At 44.3% G+C, this 20,949-nt stretch overlaps 1 protein-coding gene across 1 annotated transcript in view; it reads left to right on the top strand.

Moving 5' to 3' along the window:
* Positions 1–20,949, top strand: part of LOC124616440 — a 229,386-nt gene that overhangs the window by 99,274 nt on the left and 109,163 nt on the right. Inside the window, exon 4 of the mRNA XM_047144748.1 lies at positions 19,501–19,683. Within this exon, the coding sequence (XP_047000704.1) occupies positions 19,501–19,683 (183 nt within the window). The remainder of the gene's footprint in view (positions 1–19,500; positions 19,684–20,949) is intronic.

Raw genomic sequence — 20,949 nt, 5'->3', positions numbered from 1 at the left:
ATCTTATTGACTTAGAAGCTTCAATTTTTTTCCCCGTCAGGAACCATAGACCATAATACGTAATATAAATTTTAGCTTTATGTTGGTTGGTTGATTGGTTTTTGGGGAAGGAGACCAGACAGCGTGGTCATCGGTCTCATCGGATTAGGGAAGGATGGGGAAGGAAGTCGGCCGTGCCCTTTCAGAGGAACCATCCGGCATTTGCCTGGACTGATTTAGGGAAATCACGGAAAACCTAAATCAGGATGGCCAGATGCGGGATTGAACCGTCGTCCTTCCGAATGCGAGTCCAGTGTCTAACCACTGCGCCACCTCGCTCGGTAGCTTTATGTATCTACTCATTTCTAAGAAAAGGGGTTTTAACAGTTTGACTGACAGGCACCGAGACAGACAGACGCAACAAAGTGATGCTATAACAATTCCTCTCCCACCGACTGAGGTGCGGAATACTAAAAGCCGGAACAACATAGACGGAGAATTCGCCCAGAAAAAACGAAAGCTACTTTTAAACCCACAAAATTTAATAACAAAGGTTTGGAAGATCCTGAACGCACCAATAAAAACGACTGGTCAATGTGGCTTGTAATCAATGTGGAACACCGGCCGTGGTGGTGGAGGTGGTAACCGGCCGTGGCCCGCTGTGAACCAGTGGGGCTGAGGTGTCGGGTGATCGACCCCCGCTCCCTCCTCCGGCAACCACAGAGCGATACGTCGCCACTCCAGGCCACGCCAGGCCGGCATATAAGCCGCGCCAGCCGTCACTGCGGCACAGTCGACAACAGGTAGCTCACAGCACCGACATAGGAACTGCTGTAGGATCTTTCTTTTCAAGTATGTTTACAAGTAGCCTGGTGGGTAAGGTCGGAAGCTCCATGCTGCCATTCTCGTACAATAATGCACTGTACGTGGGTCCCAAATATTTCATATTTCTCATTTCACACTTTCTTAGACTGCCGTAGTTTCAATACGGAAAATATGACTTCAGGTTTCTAAGCATTCCTAACTTCAGCTGTATTCTTCAAAGCCTACCATGTGGTTACAATTAAAGTGCAGGGGCCCACTGTCAGCTGTGATTATCATACGACACCGACACTTTGTACATATCCTACTGCTTTAAAGTGGAACCGATTTACGCTGGCAAAAGAATTAGTTCCAATTCTGGCCACCAGGTGCAAATCTGGCGCTGTGAATGCAAGAAGCATAGAAATGTTACCATATGTATTGGATTAGGAACAGGACGTGGGCAGAAAATGTTAAACAAGAGGGAAAGGAATAATGCTGACTTTATTATTAACCCTGCTTACATAATTCGATCAATGTGAGCGCCGGAAACGTTGGTGAGATATTTTACAGGGCTAGGGTTGCACCTTGTGGCCAAATTGGGAACTACTTTTTTTAGCTTAAATAGCTTCCACATTAACGCACTAGCAGCCCCACCCCCCAGTACCCTCTCCTCCTTAATGACCGTCCCTTTCCTGACAACCTCAGTAAGGCCAACCACTTTGCCTCCCACCTCTCTGATGTTTTTTCCATCCCAGATGATCCCCACTTTGATTATTCCCTCTTCCCTGATGTCATGGACCGTACGAATACCTCTGTTCCTCCCCTTGCTCCTAGCTTCCAGTACTTGGGCCACACCCCGCCTTCTGCCCTTAACACTCCCATCACTACACAGGACATCAGCCTCACACTCCGCACTAAACGCAACACTGCTCCCAGCCATGACTGCGTTACCTACCGCCACCTCAAACACTGCCCTCCCTCCTTCCTTTCCCTCCTTGCCACCCTCTACAATGTCATCCTTGCCACTGGCTTCTATCCCGACCTGTGGAAAACCTCCCGTTTCCTGATGTTCTCCAAACCCAATAAGCCTCCATCTGATGCCTCTTCTTATCGTCCTATCTGTCTCACATCGGTGTTCAGCAAGCTCTTGGAATCCATCCTTTCCCAGCGCATCCATCTCCACCTCCACCAAAACCACCTCCTCCCAAACACCCAATGTGGCTTTCGACCTTCCTTCTCTGCTGATGACCAACTCCTCCGCCTCACTCACCTCCTCTCCCTCTAGCTTAACTCCCGTCGCTCCGCCATTTTTGTCTCACTTGACCTCGAAAAGGCCTACGACCGTGTCTGGCATCCCGGTCTCCTGTTTAAACTCCAAACCTACGCCCTTCCTATCAACTACATCCGTCTGGTGGCCTCCTTCCACTCCCACCGCCCCTCCTATGTTACCATCCATCATGCCACTTCCCACACCTTCTACCCCTCTGCCGGTGTGCCCCAGGGCTCTGTCCTCACCCCTCTCCTCTACCTTCTGTACACGGCAGATATGCCCCAACCCCCCCTCCAGTACACCTCTTGCAATATGCTGATGACACGGCATTCCTCACCCTCGCTCCTACCCTCCAATGGTCCCAACGCCTTCTCCAGAATCACCTTGACCTTTTTGCTGCATGGTGTAACCAATGGCTCCTGAAACTCAATCCTTCCAAGACCCAGGCAATCATCGTAGGTCGTACCACTCGCTCCTTCTGGCTCCTGGATTTCTCCCTTACTGTCTGCGCACATCCTGTCCGCCTCACCCCCACCCTCACCTACCTTGGCCTCACCATTGATCGTCACCTCACCTGGATACCTCATCTCCACTCCATCCAATCCAAAGCCCACAACCGCCTCCGACTCCTCAAACTCCTTTCTGGCCGGACATGGGGGTTGCACCCCTCTACCATCTTCCACACCTACAAATCCTTCATCCGTCCCATCCTCTGTTATGCCAGTCCTGCCTGGATATCTGCCCCCCCCCAAACTCTATCAGTCCCTTCAGATCCTTGAGCATCATGCACTCCGCCTCGTCTTCCGTATCCGCCTCCCGTCCCCCACGCGGATCCTCTATGATCTCATTCCTTTCCCCCATCTGCTCCTATTCCTCGAACATATCCGCATCCTCTACACCTCCCGCCGTCTTGAACCCCCTCACCCCCTGGTTGCTCCTCTCCTCTCCCATCCCCGCCCCCTGCCACGTCTTCACCGTTGTGTCCCCCCTACCCTCCATCTCTACACCCTCCATCTCCTTCCCCAAGGTGGCTTCCGTCAACTCCCCCTCCCGGATGATGCCCTCTCTCCCTCCATTTATCCTTCCTATCAACTCTGATCCTCAATCCCCCTCCTTTCCTCTGTCCTCTCCCTGGGCTCCCTTTCCCAACCCCCCCTTCCGTCCTGTTTTCTCCCACTACACCTCTCCCTCCCTCCCTTCTCCCCCCCAGTCCTTTTGTATTCCCCTCCTCTGCCTACCCCACTCCCTGTCGCGTCTGCCCCCCACCCCTCTTATGGGTCCTCATCCTCCTTCAGCTCCTTTCCCGGCTCCCCCCTTCGCTTTTACTCTCCTTTCCCCCCCTTTTTTTTCCCATCTTCTGTCCAGCTTCCCCCCACCTGCTCTCGACTGTGGTGTCACATTTGCCAACTTTTTAGTGCAGTGTTCCAGTGACTATTCAGTGTTGTTTGTCTTTCTCGTGTTGCGAACAGAAACCATGCTGTCGCTAGGTGTGAATTTTATGTCCTTTGCGAACAGAATCCAGACAGTCGCCGTGTTTTTTTAATTGTCTAATGTTTTCCCTGTCTGCTTCGTATGTATTTTTATTGGCGTCATCATCCCTGTGTTGTTGTTTTAAGTTCCACGATTTCTTTTCGCCCTGTTACTCTCTAAGTCTCCGATTTTATCGCCTGTTTTTTATTATTTGTTCTCTTGATCTTTGTCACAAAATCTGTCGGCTGAAGAGCGGCATACTAAGCTGCTGCCAGCCCGCCCCCTTCGGGGGGAATTGAAATTCAATAAATGAAAAAAAAAAAAAACGCACTAGCATGATTACCGGGTCTGACTACCATACAATAATTACAGGCCACACTGAACCGTGAGTAGCTGCAGTTTAATTACAACCACCCATCAGTTGAATATGTCGTACGACAACTTATTTTTATTCAGTTTGTGAAACTGGCAGTGTCGTTTCCATCATGGTATCGAAAATTGCTTCCATATTCAGATATATTTCTATGTTGATCTGAATTTTACACCTTCATTAAAGACTTGTCCTTTGATTTTTCTTCGATTTTTGCTTCCATATTTCAGGCCGTAGTTCATTCACAATCGCTTGTAGTTTTGAGATTCCTGTAAACGCACTTGTTTTGCTGTCCTGTTATGTATTCTCGCCCTTCCGCCGTAAGGAGTAATTAGCGACAATAGTGATGTAAGCTGAGACATAATTTGTTGCTATGGTATTCAGTGCGAAGACTTATGTAGCTGTTCCAGTCGTCAATCTGCGGACACCTCTACGTTTAAGGTGTGTGACACTCCCTATTTCGACTTGCAGAGCGACGGTTTTGTTTTTCTTAATGACAACGACCAGCTCAGTAGTCCTCATGTGGAATTCCTAGCGGGGAACTATTTAACCTCCACATTATTTTATCTAAGGGGCTACCATGACCAATAAACGTTACATTAAAGCGGCATGTGCTTGGAAAATATAATGGCTGTAGACTCCCGTCCTTTTCAACCAATCACAGTACCAACACAGCAACTCCTTGTTGGCTTATGTCAGATGGCAGCATAAGTCATTCAGACTGTTGCTCCTGCAACTACATGGAAACAATTCTGTACTACTTCCGGAACCATCTGCTAGTCTGGCCTCTCTACAGATACCTATACGTTGTGGTTGCACGAACCGTACGGTGGCTGAATCGTAGAGGAACACAAACACGACTATCCACTCCACCCCTCGCCCCTTTAATGGTTAGGTGCGTGGTACGTAAATAGTGGCATTGTAATCATGAAGCCCACTGTTACGTTAAGAATGGCAGAGAAAGTCTGATGTATGGATACCTACCAAACACTTATGAAACGTATTGAATTCCCGTCGCCACTACTGAGAGCTAATTATTCACTTTAAACGTCAACCAAGGGACCTGTGCATAACTTTGTTACATTTATAGTCTTCAATAATGGCAGTATTTGAAATGAATGTACTCGTTGGGATGAGGGTAGTTCTGGAAATGAAGAGAAAAATCTTTAAAAATGTATCGAACGATGTGAAATAATAATCATGAATTTATGATACGTCCTTGTATACACAGCACCATGTGTCTAAAACTATGTTTTGCATTCAGAAATTTTGTCCGGGTTGTACAACCTCAGAGATCAGAGAGTGTCAGCAGGGCCACGCAACCTATAATTGCAGGTCGACTAACATTTTCAACTACAGCAAGCACGTTAGGTCGTAGTAGCGATGGACAAATCACACCTCAAGGCGACAATGACAAATATGTTTATCGTCTAGCAAAGTATATTCATTTAGAAAAATCAACTTGTACGACAATGGCCACAGTCATTACCTATGGCAATCCTTTATACATATTATGCAGTTAATAAACACTTTCAAACAAAGGAAATGTATTTGTAATAATTCGCAATTAATAAGTTACATTCGTAAAATATAGGTCTGCAGCTGGGCATCGATGATGCCTTTTTGCCTATGATTCACTACTGGGCATTAAAATTGCTACATCACGATGATGACGTGCTACAGACGTGAAATTTAACCGACAGGAACAAGATGCTGTGACATGCAAATGATTATCTTTTCAGAGCATTCACACAAGGCTGGCGCCGGTGGCGACACCTACAACGTGCTGACATGAGGAACGTTTCCAACCGATTTCTCATACACAAACAGCAGTTGACCGGCGTTGCCTGGTGAAATGTTGTGATGGCTCGTGTAAGGAGGAGAAATGCGTACCATCACGTTTCCGGCTTTGATAAAGGTCGGATTGTAACCTGTCGCTATTCCGGTTTATCGTATCGCTACATTGCAGCTCGCGTTTATCGAGATCCAATGAGTGTTAGCAGAATATGAAATCGGTGGTTTCAGTAGGATAATACGGAACGCCGTGCTGGATCCCAACGGCCTCGTATCACTAGCAGTCGAGATGTCAGGCATCTTATCCGCATGGCTGTAACGGATCGTGCAGCGACGTCTCGATCCATGAGTTAACAGATGGGGACGTTTGCAAGACAACAACCATCTGCACTAACAGTTCGACAACGTTTGCAGCAGCATGGACTCTGAGCTCGGCGACCATGGCTGCGGTTACCCTTGACGCTGCATCACAGACAGGAGCGCCTGCGATCGTGTACTCAACGACGAACCTGGGTGCACGAATGGCAAAACGTCATTTTTTCGCATGAATCCAGGTTCTGTTTACAGCATCATGATGGTCGCATCCGTGTTTGGTGACATCGCGGTGAACGCACATTGGAAGCATATATTCGTCATCGCCATACTGGCGTATCACCCGGCGAGATGGTATGGGGTGCCATTGGTTACACGTCCCGGTCACCTCTTGTTCGTGTTGACGGCACTTTGAACAGTGGACGTTACATTTCAGATGTGTTACAACCCGTGGCTCTATCCTTCATTCGATCCCGGTGAAACCCTACATTTCACCAGGATAATGCACGACCGCATGTTGCAGATCCTGTACTGGCCTTTCTGGGTACAGAAATTGTTCGACTGCTGCCCTAGCCAGCACGTTCTCCAGATCTCTCACCAATTGAAAACGACTGGCCAATGGTGGCAGAGCAACTGGTTCGTCACAATACGCCAATCACTACTCTTTATGAACTGTGGTATCGTGTTGAAGCTGCATGGGCAGCTGTACCTGTACACGCCATCCACGCTCTGTTTGACTCAATGCCCAGGAATATCAAGGCCGTTATTACGACCAGAGGTGGTTGTTCTGGGTACTGATTTCTCAGGATCTATGCACCCAAATTGCGTGAAAATGTAATCACATGTCAGTTGTAGTATAATACACTCCTGGAAATGGAAAAAAGAACACATTGACACCGGTGTGTCAGACCCATCATACTTGCTCCGGACACTGCGAGAGGGCTGTACAAGCAATGATCACACGCACGGCACAGCGGACACACCAGGAACCGCGGTGTTGGCCGTCGAATGGCGCTAGCTGCGCAGCATTTGTCCACCGCCGCCGTCAGTGTCAGCCAGTTTGCCGTGGCATACGGAGCTCCATCGCAGTCTTTAACACTGGTAGCATGCCGCGACAGCGTGGACGTGAACCGTATGTGCAGTTGACGGACTTTGAGCGAGGGCGTATAGTGGGCATGCGGGAGGCCGGATGGACGTACCGCCGAATTGCTCAACACGTGGGGCGTAAGGTCTCCACAGCACATCGATGTTGTCGCCAGTGGTCGGCGGAAGGTCCACGTGCCCGTCGACCTGGGACCGGACCGCAGCGACTCACGGATGCACGCCAAGACCGTAATATCCTACGCAGTGCCGTAGGGGACCGCACCGCCACTTCCCAGCAAATTAGGGACACTGTTGCTCCTGGGGTATCGGCGAGGACCATTCGCAACCGTCTCCATGAAGCTGGGCTACGGTCCCGCACACCATTAGGCCGTCTTCCGCTCACGCCCCAACATCGTGCAGCCCGCCTCCAGTGGTGTCGCGACAGGCGTGAATGGAGGGACGAATGGAGACGTGTCGTCTTCAGCGACGAGAGTCGCTTCTGCCTTGGTGCCAATGATGGTCGTATGCGTGTTTGGCGTCGTGCAGGTGAGCGCCACAATCAGGACTGCATACGACCGAGGCACACAGGGCCAACACCCGGCATCATGGTGTGGGGAGCGATCTCCTACACTGGCCGTACACCACTGGTGATCGTCGAGGGGACACTGAATGGTGCACGGTACATCCAAACCGTCATCGAACCCATCGTTCTACCATTCCTAGACCGGCAAGGGAACTTGCTGTTCCAACAGGACAATGCACGTCCGCATGTATCCCGTGCCACCCAACGTGCTCTAGAAGGTGTACGTCAACTACCCTGGCCAGCAATATCTCCGGATCTGTCCCCCATTGAGCATGTTTGGGACTGGATGAAGCGTCGTCTCACGCGGTCTGCACGTCCAGCGCGAACGCTGGTCCAACTGAGGCGCCAGGTGGAAATGGCATGGCAAGCCGTTCCACAGGACTACATCCAGCATCTCTACGATCGTCTCCATGGGAGAATAGCAGCCTGCATTGCTGCGAAAGGTGGATATACACTGTACTAGTGCCGACATTGTGCATGCTCTGTTGCCTGTGTCTATGTGCCTGTGGTTCTGTCAGTGTGATCATGTGATGTATCTGACCCCAGGAATGTGTCAATAAAGTTTCCCCTTCCTGGGACAATGAATTCACGGTTATCTTATTTCAATTTCCAGGAGTGCATATTTGTCCAATGAGTACCCGTTTATCATCTGCATTTCTTCTTGGTGTAGCAATTTTAATGGCCAGTAGTGTAGATAAAAAACTCTTTTATGTTAAAACTTTCCACAAATAGTGAACTTTAGCACACAATTTTTGGACAATGTCAGAAACTGGTTAAAAAACCTTTCTGACCACATCGCATTCGTTTCTGTACGATCAGAGTGTGTTGAGAAAAAGGGATGTTAACTTAAAAAATAATATATATGACCACAAAAAAAGTAAAATATAGTTGCTTGGGAGAGAAATGGGAGAATCAAATATCGTTATAGTGAAGATTAGTTATATCCAGTTCTATTTTTCTGGGGGAACGCTGGCGGATGCGTATCCCTAAACTTTTTGATCGGCAAAGTATTTTTTTTACGATGTTGAGAACTTGGAAGAGTGCCAAAGATTTATTTCACGGACGTAAATTTTTTAGTTCATTTTTTCTGGTTGGTAATTGCAGTACGAACGACACCAGTACAGTTTTTGGTGGGGAAAGCTATGTTATTGACTGTTTCCAGCATTTCGAAGCTGCGGCAACCGTTCTCGACAAATTAATCGCTGGCAGCCAGGTCGACAAGCATGTAGTGCCCTCTCCCGCTAATAGTGAGCGATGGTAGTGCTAAACTGATATGCATACGCTCAAAGACGAGCTACTGATAGATGTCTACAGTACCGCTACCGTGATCCTTCGTGATTCATTGCCATCTTTGTTTTGTTATTCTTTATGCGTTTGCGTTTGCCGTTCCGTTTTCTGTTTCATTTGAGGTGTATTATAGGTCAATTGAAGTGTACGATACCATTTTCTTTTATTGTTCAGGTATTGATGGGAATCGCTTACTTCATTTGAGGCGATGTAAACTGATGTGTTCGATAGCCCATTCTCTTGCATGTTTGGGTGTTCGTCGGTATCGCCTGCTTCATTTGAGCTGTAAAGTCAACTGAAAAGTCCGAAACCATTTTTTTTTCTTTTTTTTTTAGTTCTACATGTTGATGACGTCTAGGCTGAAAGCAGACTGGTGGTATACCATGCTTCAGTTATAAGTAATTTTCGCTGGATTATATCCAATGTCGGAGTACCCTCAAACGTTTTTTTAGAAAAAAAGCACTTGTTATATCTCCATGCGAAGTAGTGATTACCGGCTAGCAGAAGTACACTGGCTGCAAAGATACGCTGTATGCAAACCAGATAGCCGTACTTGACTTTGGAAAACAGCAAGTCAGTGTGGGTCAGCGGCGAGGCGCCAGGTACCCATACATATACACACACACAGACGTACGCGTGTTGTGGGTTGGGAGGGAGAGCGGTCCAGTCGGCTGTTGCGCCACCAGTGGCGCAGGTCGCGGTTTCGCCGACTGGAACACAGGCGTCACGCCGTAATAGCTGCATCTGCAACTGACGACAGAGTAAAACGTTAATAGCAGCATACCACGCGATAGTATTCCATTTATTAGTCCCATACCACGAGATAGTATTACATTTATTGGTCCCATCTGCTACCGGATACCTAGGATCCTGAACAAATGTGAGGTCAACATCAGTGTGTCGTTCAAAAGTAACTCATTAACCCATCATAAACAAATAGCAAATAACGTAAACTCAATTAAGGCTTGAGTGTATAATTTTCAGCATAGTTGTCACAACTTGTATATTAGACACAGGGAGAGCGTATTAGAATGTATGGAGCCCTTCCACGAAATAATTACAGTAAGTGAACTGTTGGAATCCTTCTGCACCAGGCTGGACACAAAACGACAGACGTCAATACCTGACTGACCATTTTGAATGCACAATCAAAAGGCATAAAGTAAAAGAGTGTGGAAAGCTCAGCAGTACAAGGAAACGAAAAACGACAGTGCACTGTCATTCTGAACGAAACGATTGACAACGAACACACAAAAGTAATAAGGACCTAAGCGAAACACACTCTTTCTCTCAAACCCCAAGATATGCAACAGATTGCACTTAGTTTTATTTATTATAGATCCTCTTTTTGTAGGAAATGTTATTTTTGCTAACATATCAAATTACAAACCGAGTAAGTTTATCCAGTAGCATTCGGAATTCAAATTCTGTCATACGCTTTAGTGTTTTTAATTAAATGGATGGCATATTTGAAAAACAGACTAAACACATTACTTTTTAATGTAAGAAACCGTAAAAAATTAACATCTTCATAAATAGATAAACTATGTAATACCTCTCTTAAGGAGGAAACGCTAGGTGCGTGTAACATCTCTAGTGATGTCTGTAAAGACTGAAGTGTTACGTCCAAATGCATGGCCCTCCAGAAAGGTAGGCAACTAATATTCAGGGAATATTTCATCTCTGGAATCCACAAAAAGAAATCTGAACAAAAAACGATAAATTTAAAACCTACATATTTCTACATCGATGTTTTTCCAAGTAAAATGCAACTAGACCTAAACCTGGGAACCAGCAGGTGAAGAAGGAGCAAAGCCTCAAAAATGCGTAGTCAATAACAAAAAAAAGTAGAGGAACTTAAAATTTAGTTACTGTTTACGATGGGTCTATATTTATATTTGAAACAGAGTCACAGTAAGTGCCTGCGCGGCATGTGTATATGTAAGGCAGCAGAGTTCTAGTTCGAAATATAAGTGAATCAACGATCAATTTCCGCTGTCGTTTTTTAAGTTTCCTCTACTTCTTCTTCTTCATCTTCTGGTGCTGTACCCGAGTTAGGTGACAAGGTTTTGGGATGTGGTTGTTAACGACAATTTCACCTTTGTACATATAAAACTAATCGTGTAATTTATGTACACACTTAGAAAACATTTATTGCATACACACATACCAATGCTACTTTTAGTATATATTCCTTCAACGAATTAGTGTGCATGCAATGAGTCCTCTGGTTACAGCGAGTGGTGTGCTGTGTTGCAGGAGAAGTACCCGGCCACGTTCGACAGCCTGGACCTGAAGGAGCTGCTGTCGGATGAAACTCGAGTGCAGGATGCGATGCGCTGCCTGCTGGAAGAAGGAGACTCAGCGTGCAGACCCGCCGGGAAGGCGCTCAAGGGTGAGCCCCATCGTAGTCTACACTCCGCTACCCAGTAGGATGGTATAGCCCACACCACAAGCTCACACACTTAAAATGAGGCCCGTGCCGTGGATGCAGTGAGTCTTTATTCATTAGCCACGTAGCTGCAGATTGCAGTAACGGAACCCCACTGGAGAAATGGCGATTAGAATATGAGTGTTCCCCAAATTTAAATAAGTTTGATTACAAATAAAAATGTGGGTTGGGATAAAGGTATAAGTCAGTCTGAAATTCCTGTCTACTGTGTTGTCCGCAGTGAACAGCCTCCGAGACCATACTCTAGTTCCACACAGGAAATTAATTCTTCTCCCAGAATACATAGTACTTATTGGTCCCCAGGGTAAAATTAGAGAAATCCTGGTTTACTGCGGTACCAGTCAACTTAACCAAGGCACGCACATTTGATTAGCTGTGTAGCTTATCTCCTTACCCTGTAACGCAACGCCAGGCCACCTATATATGTTCTTCCTTTGTGAATAATCTAATATTATTTGTTTTACGTGGTTAGCAAGAAGAGAAAGCGGAATTATCTTGATAGCGGGAGTGGCGATAAAAACCGACACAGTCGATGACTGTTTTTCCGTCACTAACAAAGTGATGTGTGGCCATGGAAAGAAATAAACGCATATCAACACCAGTATTTGCGTTGGTAAGGAATACTTCTTTTAAAAAGATCGAACTCCTTAAAACGAATGTTCAGTAGACACCGATTCCATTATAGATCATGCATCATCTATTTAAGGCTGCAGCATATGCATGCCGATCAATAGCTACGCCTTATTAGCAGCACCCAATTCCATTTGGAGTTACTCGTTAAATTCCAGGAAGACTATTTAAAACAGAGAATATTAGTAATACCGAACAAAAGTAGTACAGCTTTGGAGCATATTAACCTAAGATTTAGGAGGATTATAAATATGACCTTCTGCTTTCTGTATTGACAGTAGAGAGGCCAAGAAATAAGTTTTACAAGAAACTGAACTAATTGCAGCAAATGCTTTATAGCAAAAGCACAACGAAAAGTTGAAATAGGGGTTACAGTTTTATACATCACCTCATATCTTGGGAGGCTGTGGATTCTCTTTCATATAATAATGTTCTATTACACTCCACAGGATGCACACATATATGCTCACTGAAGAAACCACCGTTGTCACGCTATACACTTTTATCATCAGTGGACCAGTAAAAACAGAACAATTAGATCGATTAAAATGGAACGTTGTTTACCGATCACAAGCATTAATTCTTCCTTAAGGCATGTCATGAATTGCTCTGTAGTTCTCAATTAAAGAGGGCGGTCAGAAACAGTCTGACAAGCTAGTAAAAGTGTTCCAGGGTAGCTTGTGCTGAGAAACAACTTTTAAGAATGAAATTCCAAACGTTGCGCCGTTCCTGACTTAGTTAGCATTTAAATTAGTCAATCAGGGCCTTGCGCGAGCCAGAGAAGGTGTCGCCAAACGTGTTCATAGTTTGATTTCCTAAAATCGGAGGAGAGAGCGATACAAAAGTTGAACATGGGACGGTAGTAAGTATCGAACTCGAGGAAAAGCCTGCGCTATAATCTGCACCTGATTAGCTGACTAAAATGTTAATTAACTCCGGAACAGCGCAACTTATCGAGTTATCAGCTGAACAATTATTTATTAGCATAACCTAATCTGCAACTCCCTTGCAAGCTTTTCAGTTTATTCCTCACCACCCTGTGTACCATCAACAAAGCTGTCTGGGAACAAAAATCGGCTTAAAATACTACACACACTGTCTCTAAATGAAAGAAGGAATATTAATTGGTTGACCAAAGCATAACACATGACACTAAAACACTACTCATGGTGGTAACTCAGCTTCAATTCTATTACATCTTCAAGCTCGCCTAATGACTGTAGTGATAGCGGTATAACAGTCCATTCAGCTAGTCAGAGGCCTACTCTATCGTCCAGTTGTTCATTGTTATTACCGTTAAAAATTGCAAATCTCACAAGTAGACACCCTAACGAGCCAAAATTTTGTCACCAGCTGATTAGTATTCTTTTCGTACACTGTTGGTACGTAATAAGGAAGTGTGCTTGAAAAGATTTTTCAAAGTCCTAGTTGTGACTGCGAAGGTTTATGACACCAAATCTCTACGCACTGCCCACGAGTTTTCTGTAAATCACGGGCTGCAGATATGTAGTGGCGGAGCTGGCACCCTGAAGAGTCACAGATGCGTTTATTTGGTGTCTTTTCATACGTATTTGGTGACCAAAATACCAATTTGAGTTCACTGTCTTGCTGCTAAAACTGATGTAGCATGATTCTGGTCTTGTGATGCGGGCAGTTATACTGCTAAAAGATGCCATTACTATCGGGAAAGATATCAAACGTAAAGGGATACAGGCGGTCCGCAATAATGTTACAGTGGTCCACAGCTGTGATGGTGCCGTCAATTGTTACCACAGATCCGTCCGCCCCAGTAGCTGAGTGGTCAGCGTGACGGATTGCCGTCCTCTGGGCCCGGGTTCGATTCCCGGCTGGGTCGGAGATTTTCTCCGCTCAGGGACTGGGTGTTGTGTTGTGTTCATCATCATTTCATCCCCATCCGGCGTGCAGGTCGCCCAATGTGGCGCCGAATGTAATAAAACCTGCGATATGGCGGCCGGACCTGCCCCGCGAGGGGCCTCCCGGCCAATGACGCCAAACGCTCATTTCCATACCACAGATCCTATGGAAATCCAAGTGAAAGTCCTCCATAGCGCGCTAAACGGTAATCTTGGTGCGATGAACCTTCGGATTGATGACGGTATATCCAGACATGACCATCGACTTGGAGTAACAAGAAATGTGATTCAGCAGACCAGGCGACAAGCTTCCACTTGATCCACGGTCCAATACCGGTAACGGCGTGTCCGTGCTCCGAAACACTTGTACCCGGAGAGCGAGATATCTCCGAGCTCCACGTTATGTGGTGGAACGTGGACGTCCATCAGCTTGTGGTGTACCCGTAGTTTCACAACCTTCGCCAGCCGGAGTGGCCGTGCGGCTGTAGGCGCTACAGTCTGGAACCGGGCGACCGCTACGGTCGCAGGTTGGAATCCTGCCTCGGGCATGGATGCGTGTGATGTCCTTAGACTAGTTAGGTTTAATTAGTTCTAAGTTCTAGGCGACTGATGACCTCAGAAGTTAAGTCGCATAATTCTAAGAGACATTTGAACTATTTTTTTTTTCGCAACCTTCAAACAGTTCCCGTACCGGTTCACGACCTAATCACGTGAAAAGCCGACCATATTCACCGTTTCATAGATGCTCTTTCCGCGACGTCGAACCATAACAATCTGCCCTTCGACAGAGTGGCTTATATCATTGGACTTCTCCATGTCGTAGGATACGCCGCGAACTTACTTTCGCAATGCTTCCAGCAGGAGACATTACGTAGCTCTAACTTCTCGTACTCAGTTAATCACAAGTAAATGCCTAATTACCACTATCATTCTCCGCTAATTGATCTGTTCCTTTCCTAGCCTCAAGTCTTGTACAGTGGAAGATGGCATTCTGTCTACGCTATTCGACTCACCTTATGACAGTTCGCTACGGACATATGTACGAGGGCGGGATGACTCCCTAGTTAATGTCAGAACCACACTTCCTGGCCCTTCTTCAGCCAGTCGATGCTTGTGTTTTGACTTTAGTTAACTCATTCTAAAGGCACTTGTACCCTAATATTTCTTCAATTCTATTAGCGCAATAGCTTGTTTCGTATTGAATTACATTGTCTACGAGCGTGATTTATCCAATTTTACACATGTATTCAATATTTGGAATTATTTTACTTAAATGATTTTATTGGAAATCTTGTTATTACCTTTCAACATAAAATTAATGCACTAGTTTCCACCCAGTAGGCCTCTATATCTAATAATCTACTGGCATACTCCCCATAGAATTTGGCGTTCGTAAGCGGTGGCTTACTATTCTTGGTGTTTATATTATTATGGAGCGAAAGTTTCAGGATGAGACAGATGTAATGTCTTCCCGTATTTCATTACAACCTGAGCAGTACACGAATGAAAATATTAGTACCAAATCCCACTGCCTCTGAATTCTATGTGCTTCCCGAACAGTTTTGATACTGAAACTCCTTGGCAGAATGAAACTGCGATACCGGAACTCCAGACTCCAACTTTTGCCTTTCGCGGGCAAGTGATCTACCGACTGAAATATCCAAGAATGTCTAAAGTGTTACACCGACCAAGCTATCGAAGAGTGACCCACGACTCGCCCTCACAGCTTTAATTTCGCGAGAAATTCTTCTCCAGGCCCTACACACACTTTTATTCTCCCAGGAAGTTGAGAATTGTCGACTGGAAGACCGCCCGCTCCTTTTGCCACTAAGGTATAAGGTTATTGAGCCACCTGTTTGGAAAAGTTTTCGTAACTATCATTCCGTCCTGAAGTGTCAGTGTCATGTCCTAAGCGTATCTACTAAAGGTTGCTGGTAGATGCGTGCGTAAACAGTTGACCCCATTTCTTTTCTGATGACATTGAGAACTAAGGGAGTGGGACAACGTTATGAAAATTTCAACTCGTATGAAAACAAGCTAAATCTCGACCCTATGTTTTAGTGACTGTTTTCACTGCAGAGTGTCTTATTTGGTCAATAATTATAAGATTCCCTTCTTCGAGTCTATTCTTAAACGTCTGTATATACCAAAAAATGTAAACAGCTTCGAAATGTTAACTTTTTTGGAACGAGGATGCGTTTTGGCGAAAAATCGTCTTCTCTGCCTATCTTTCCAACAAGTGTTCTTTACCTGTATCTTTATCCACAAGCTGTACGATGGTGAGGTAGTTATCTGTAGGCCTAAACTGGAAAAGCAATTGCTATATATTTAGACATCCCTGCGTACAGCCTTTTTAGGAGTTACATATGCTGCGGAAGTGCGCATATTTGTCGTGATATAGTTTATGATAAATTTTCTGTACATACATAAATTAATCCTTTTTTCATAGATCATGAATACGACATTTCGTAATGATGTGGAACGTGTCTTCCTGTGCTCTCAGTTGCCCTGTTTCCCTTTACACAGTATTCCAAGTTGTTTTAATTTTATTATCAAATGTGCTAATCTCAGACATAAGGACATACTTCTGAACTATTTAAAAACTTTTCTTAATACAGTGCAGTAGTTTTTATAATGTTTCATTGTTTTGAGGTCATGACTCCTCCTAGCTATAAGATACATTTCCCTTTTCTATTTGTAAGATTTTTTATCCCTTTAGTAAGCCATGGCTTTTACAATTATATTTCACTGTTTTCTTAGGAAACCGTTTTCAAATATACTCTCAAAGGTATCATGAAATAGGTCAACTTTTAAAATTAGCATCATGTTCCCTGTACACCTCATCCCAGTCTGTTGCAAGGTTCCCCTAAAATTTTGAAGTGTTAAATCGTTAATGGGACACACTATTTTGGAGGGCTGTTTTGCATTCCTGTACTGAGCTATATCATATACTGTAACTAGCTTTGCATCATGATCAGACAGACCACGCTTAACTGGAAAATTTTTTATATAATTAAACTTATTTTCGTCTATGAAAACGTTATCTATCAGTGTGCTGATTTCCTGTACGACCCGAGTAGGAAAATCAATAACTGATGTCAAATTGAAAGAACCAAGTAATACTTCTAGGTCAAGCTTTCTATCGGACTCTTTCAGAAAATCTACGTTGAAATCCCCACAAACAATAATTTGTTTCCTTTTTCTGACAGGATTTACAACAAATAATCCACGTTTTTCTACAATAGTTGAAAATTTCCCAATCGGGAAACAGCTACAATTATAAAAGTGCCTTTATTTAGTTTCAGCTCATATGCACATGATTCTATGCGTTGGTCCGCGCAAAATTTTTTAATTTCCAAATTTTTCACACTATGACTGACTTTAACATACATCCTCTTTCCATAGTGACTCTACTTACATGTGCTGAAAGCTTATATCCACCTACATTTGCCATTTCCATACCTGTGACTACATGATGTTCAGACGGGCATAGTAAATCTATCCCATCCTCAGTTTCTAAATCTTCTGTACAAACAAGAAGCTTATCTACTTTGTTTTTTAATCCCCTGATGTTCTGATGCAATATATTAACATTATTTTTACTGTACTTTTATGTGAATCTTGTGACATACTAACATTATTTTCACTGTACCGTCATGAGAATCTTGTGGTATTTTCACATCCCTAGTACCTGCCTGTCTGGACTTTTCATGACGTTTGATTCCAACCAATGTAGGATGATTGGATACTGATCTTAGCCTAAAAAAGTAATCCCATGAGTTCCAGTGCCCCCACTTAAAGATTTTGCTATCATCCCAGCCAGTTTATCCTTCCCTTTCCTACTGAGATGCAGGCCATGTCTCGTGAAGTCCCACCTACCAATACCATCAGTAGGAACCAAACCTATGCTTGAAAAAGTAGCAGACCAAAGCAGCTGATCTAGCTTCATATTGACCTTCCTGACAGAGCTGATCCATTGGGGCCAGTCATACCGCATGAGAGCAGGAACCAAGCCAACATTTGTATGGTTCGTTGCAGATGCTATTTACACTAGGTCACACTTAATATTGTAGCCCTGGTCCCCATCAATACTGTTTCCCGCTCCACCCACTACCACAACATGATCCTGCCTTGTAAAACCTTTGCACAATCATCCTACATCCTCTATCACTTGGCTAAGACATGCACTGGGCTTGAAAATACTTGTGACTTTGTACCTGTCACCTAATTTCTTCTGCTAATTCTGGCCTACACCTCTTTCATGGCTACTACCTGACAACAGAACTTTCCACCTACTTTCTAGGTTTTTTGCCACAGTTGGTTTCCTAGTGGAAGTCTGTTGAGTGCTGAATCTAGTTCAGACTCTTCCTTAGCTGACTGAGGTAACAAGGCAAATCTATTGTTTGTGCCAATGATAAAACTGTCTGATACTGTTCTCTTTCAGTGGCCCCTGTTCCTTGCTACCACTTCCCACCTGTCTTCACCCTCCTCCGCCCTTAACCTCATCAGTTCCTCCCTAGAACTATCCAGTTCAGCCTGATGGGCTCTTATGTTCCCTTCCCGTTCCGCTATTTTCCTATGCCTTGAAGATAATCTGCAATACCATGAAAGAGACCCATTCACTTCTCCGATTCCAATGGCACTATCGTCACCCCAATGTAAACATCTGCCACAACAGCTGCACAGAACCCCAGAACTGACTTTCGTACGGCAGCTCAAACACTTCTTGCTCATGGTTGTTTAAATATTTTTAACAGAATTTATTTAGGCAATAACAATAATATTCTATTAACTACAGATCACAAAAGCCACTAAAGTTATGTGGAACACTAATATACATGTATAATATTAATATAGTAAAGTAATACAGTTAAACTAACGTTAAAAATCAAAACTTGTATACCCGAAAAATTAGGCCTAAGATCGTGTATGTGCGATACGTACTTTACGCGTTTTGAAAGGAAATAAAAGATAGAAATTAAAACCTTTAATTCTCCTAGTAGATACGGTACTACTAAATATATGTGTAGTTAAAACAACCTAAATTCTTTACTTAATATTTAATGTAGTACATCTTATAATTCTCTCCGTAATCCTGATGTTGTCAGACATTTAAACGTCCTCGTAGCAAAGTTAACCTGTAAAACTTGGCCCACTATTTACTACACCAATGTTCCATTAAGTTCTTGACTTGATGTTTCCCCATAAGAAGACGTAGCAGCTTGATTGGTACCTAAGTCTTTCTTTAATGGCGTAGTTTCTTCTGCAGTATACTCAATTAGCCAAATGGCTATTTTTTAAAACGCCTGGGATCTGTCATTCATCTTTTGTGGTTGGCTACAGCCTTGATACTTCAGACCTGATGTCAAACGACAAGTTTTGAATCTGGGAATGTGATGATGTGGCAGAACTGTTGAGATGACGTAGTAGTATTTCCAGAAAAATTAAGGAGTAGCTGTGTTTGACGCCTGAGGACCCTAGCGACTATGTCAACAATTTACGCACTGCTCACCCCAATCTACACATTCATAACCGGCCTCCATCCCGAAGCACAACAAAATTCAATGATTTTAACAGTATTTTCTTTTGCAGAGGTGCTGCCCGAAATAGTGCGTACAGACTGCGCCAAGTGCACTGAGACACAGCACAAGAAGATCGGAGGTTTCTTCGGAGAGATTTCGCGCCGCCACCCAGACCTCATGAAGAAGCTGCTGGAAAAGTACGACCCATCAGGAGAATACAGGAAGAAGTACGCCAAGTCCTGGGCCGAGCACGGCATCCGCCTCTAATCACCATCATCCCTTGTAACTCTTAGATTCAATAAATCTATGATTTACCCTGTAATGTAAAAAAATCATTTCGATCTACCCACAAACACGGAAATACATGCAGCTGCTAAACTCGTTTGTTCTGTGAACACAGGAACGATCTGCTTTCACATCAGTGATGAAGCAACATTTCATCAGCGTCATTTGCACTTATGGGTCTCAAGAATCAAAACTGACAATGTTGAAAGTCAATGGAAAAAGTTCAAGCCAATCGTAAAATACGTTTTAGACAGGTACGTACCGAGTACAACTGTGAGGCACGGGAGAAATCCACCGTGGTTCAACAACAAAGTTAGGACACTACTGCGAAAGCAAAGAGAGCTTCACTGCAAGTTTAAACGCAGCCAAAACCTCTCAGACAAACAGAAGATAAACGATGTCAAAGTTAGCGTAAGGAGGGCTATGCGTGAAGCGTTCAGTGAATTCGAAAGTAAAATTCTATGTACCGACTTGACAGAAACTCCTAGGAAATTCTGGTCTTACGTTAAATAAGTGGATCGAAACAGTATATCGAGACACTCTGGGATGATGATGGCATTGAAACAGACGATGACACGCGTAAAGCTGAAATACTAAACACCTTTTCCCAAAGCTGTTACACAGTGGAAGACCGCACTGCAGTTGCTTCTCTAAATGCTCGCACGAACGAAAAAATGGCTGACATCGAAATAAGTGTCCAAGGAATAGAAAAGCTACTGAAATCACTCAACAGAGGAACATCCACTGAACCTGACTGGATATCAATTCGAATCTACACAGAGTACGGAAAGAACTTGCCCCCATTCTAACAGGCGTGTACCGCAAGTCTCTAAAGGAACGGAAGGTTCCAAATGATTGGAAAAGAGCACAGGTAGTCCCAGTTTTCAATAAGGGTCGCCGAGCAGATGCGCAAAACTATTGGCCTATATCTCTGACATCGATATGTTGTAGAATTTTAGAACATGTGTTTTGCTCGCGTATCATGTCATTTCCGGAAACCCAGAATCTACTCTGTAGGAATCGACATGGATTCCGAAAAAAACGATCGTGTGAGACCCAACTCGCTTTATTTGTTCATGAGACCCAGAAAATATTAGATACAGGCTCCCAGGTAAATGCCACTTTCCTTGACTTCCTGAAGGCGTTCGATACAGTTTCACACTGTCGCCTGATAAACAAAGTAAGAACCTACGGAATATGAGACCAGCTGTGTGGTTGGATTGAAGAGTTTTTA

This window comes from Schistocerca americana, chromosome 5 (genome assembly GCF_021461395.2).
Source record: "Schistocerca americana isolate TAMUIC-IGC-003095 chromosome 5, iqSchAmer2.1, whole genome shotgun sequence".
In the NCBI taxonomy this organism is placed as follows: Eukaryota; Metazoa; Arthropoda; class Insecta; order Orthoptera; family Acrididae; genus Schistocerca; species Schistocerca americana.
The sequence above is the reverse complement of the archived record's forward strand: the minus strand, read 5'-3'. Positions and strand labels throughout refer to the sequence as shown.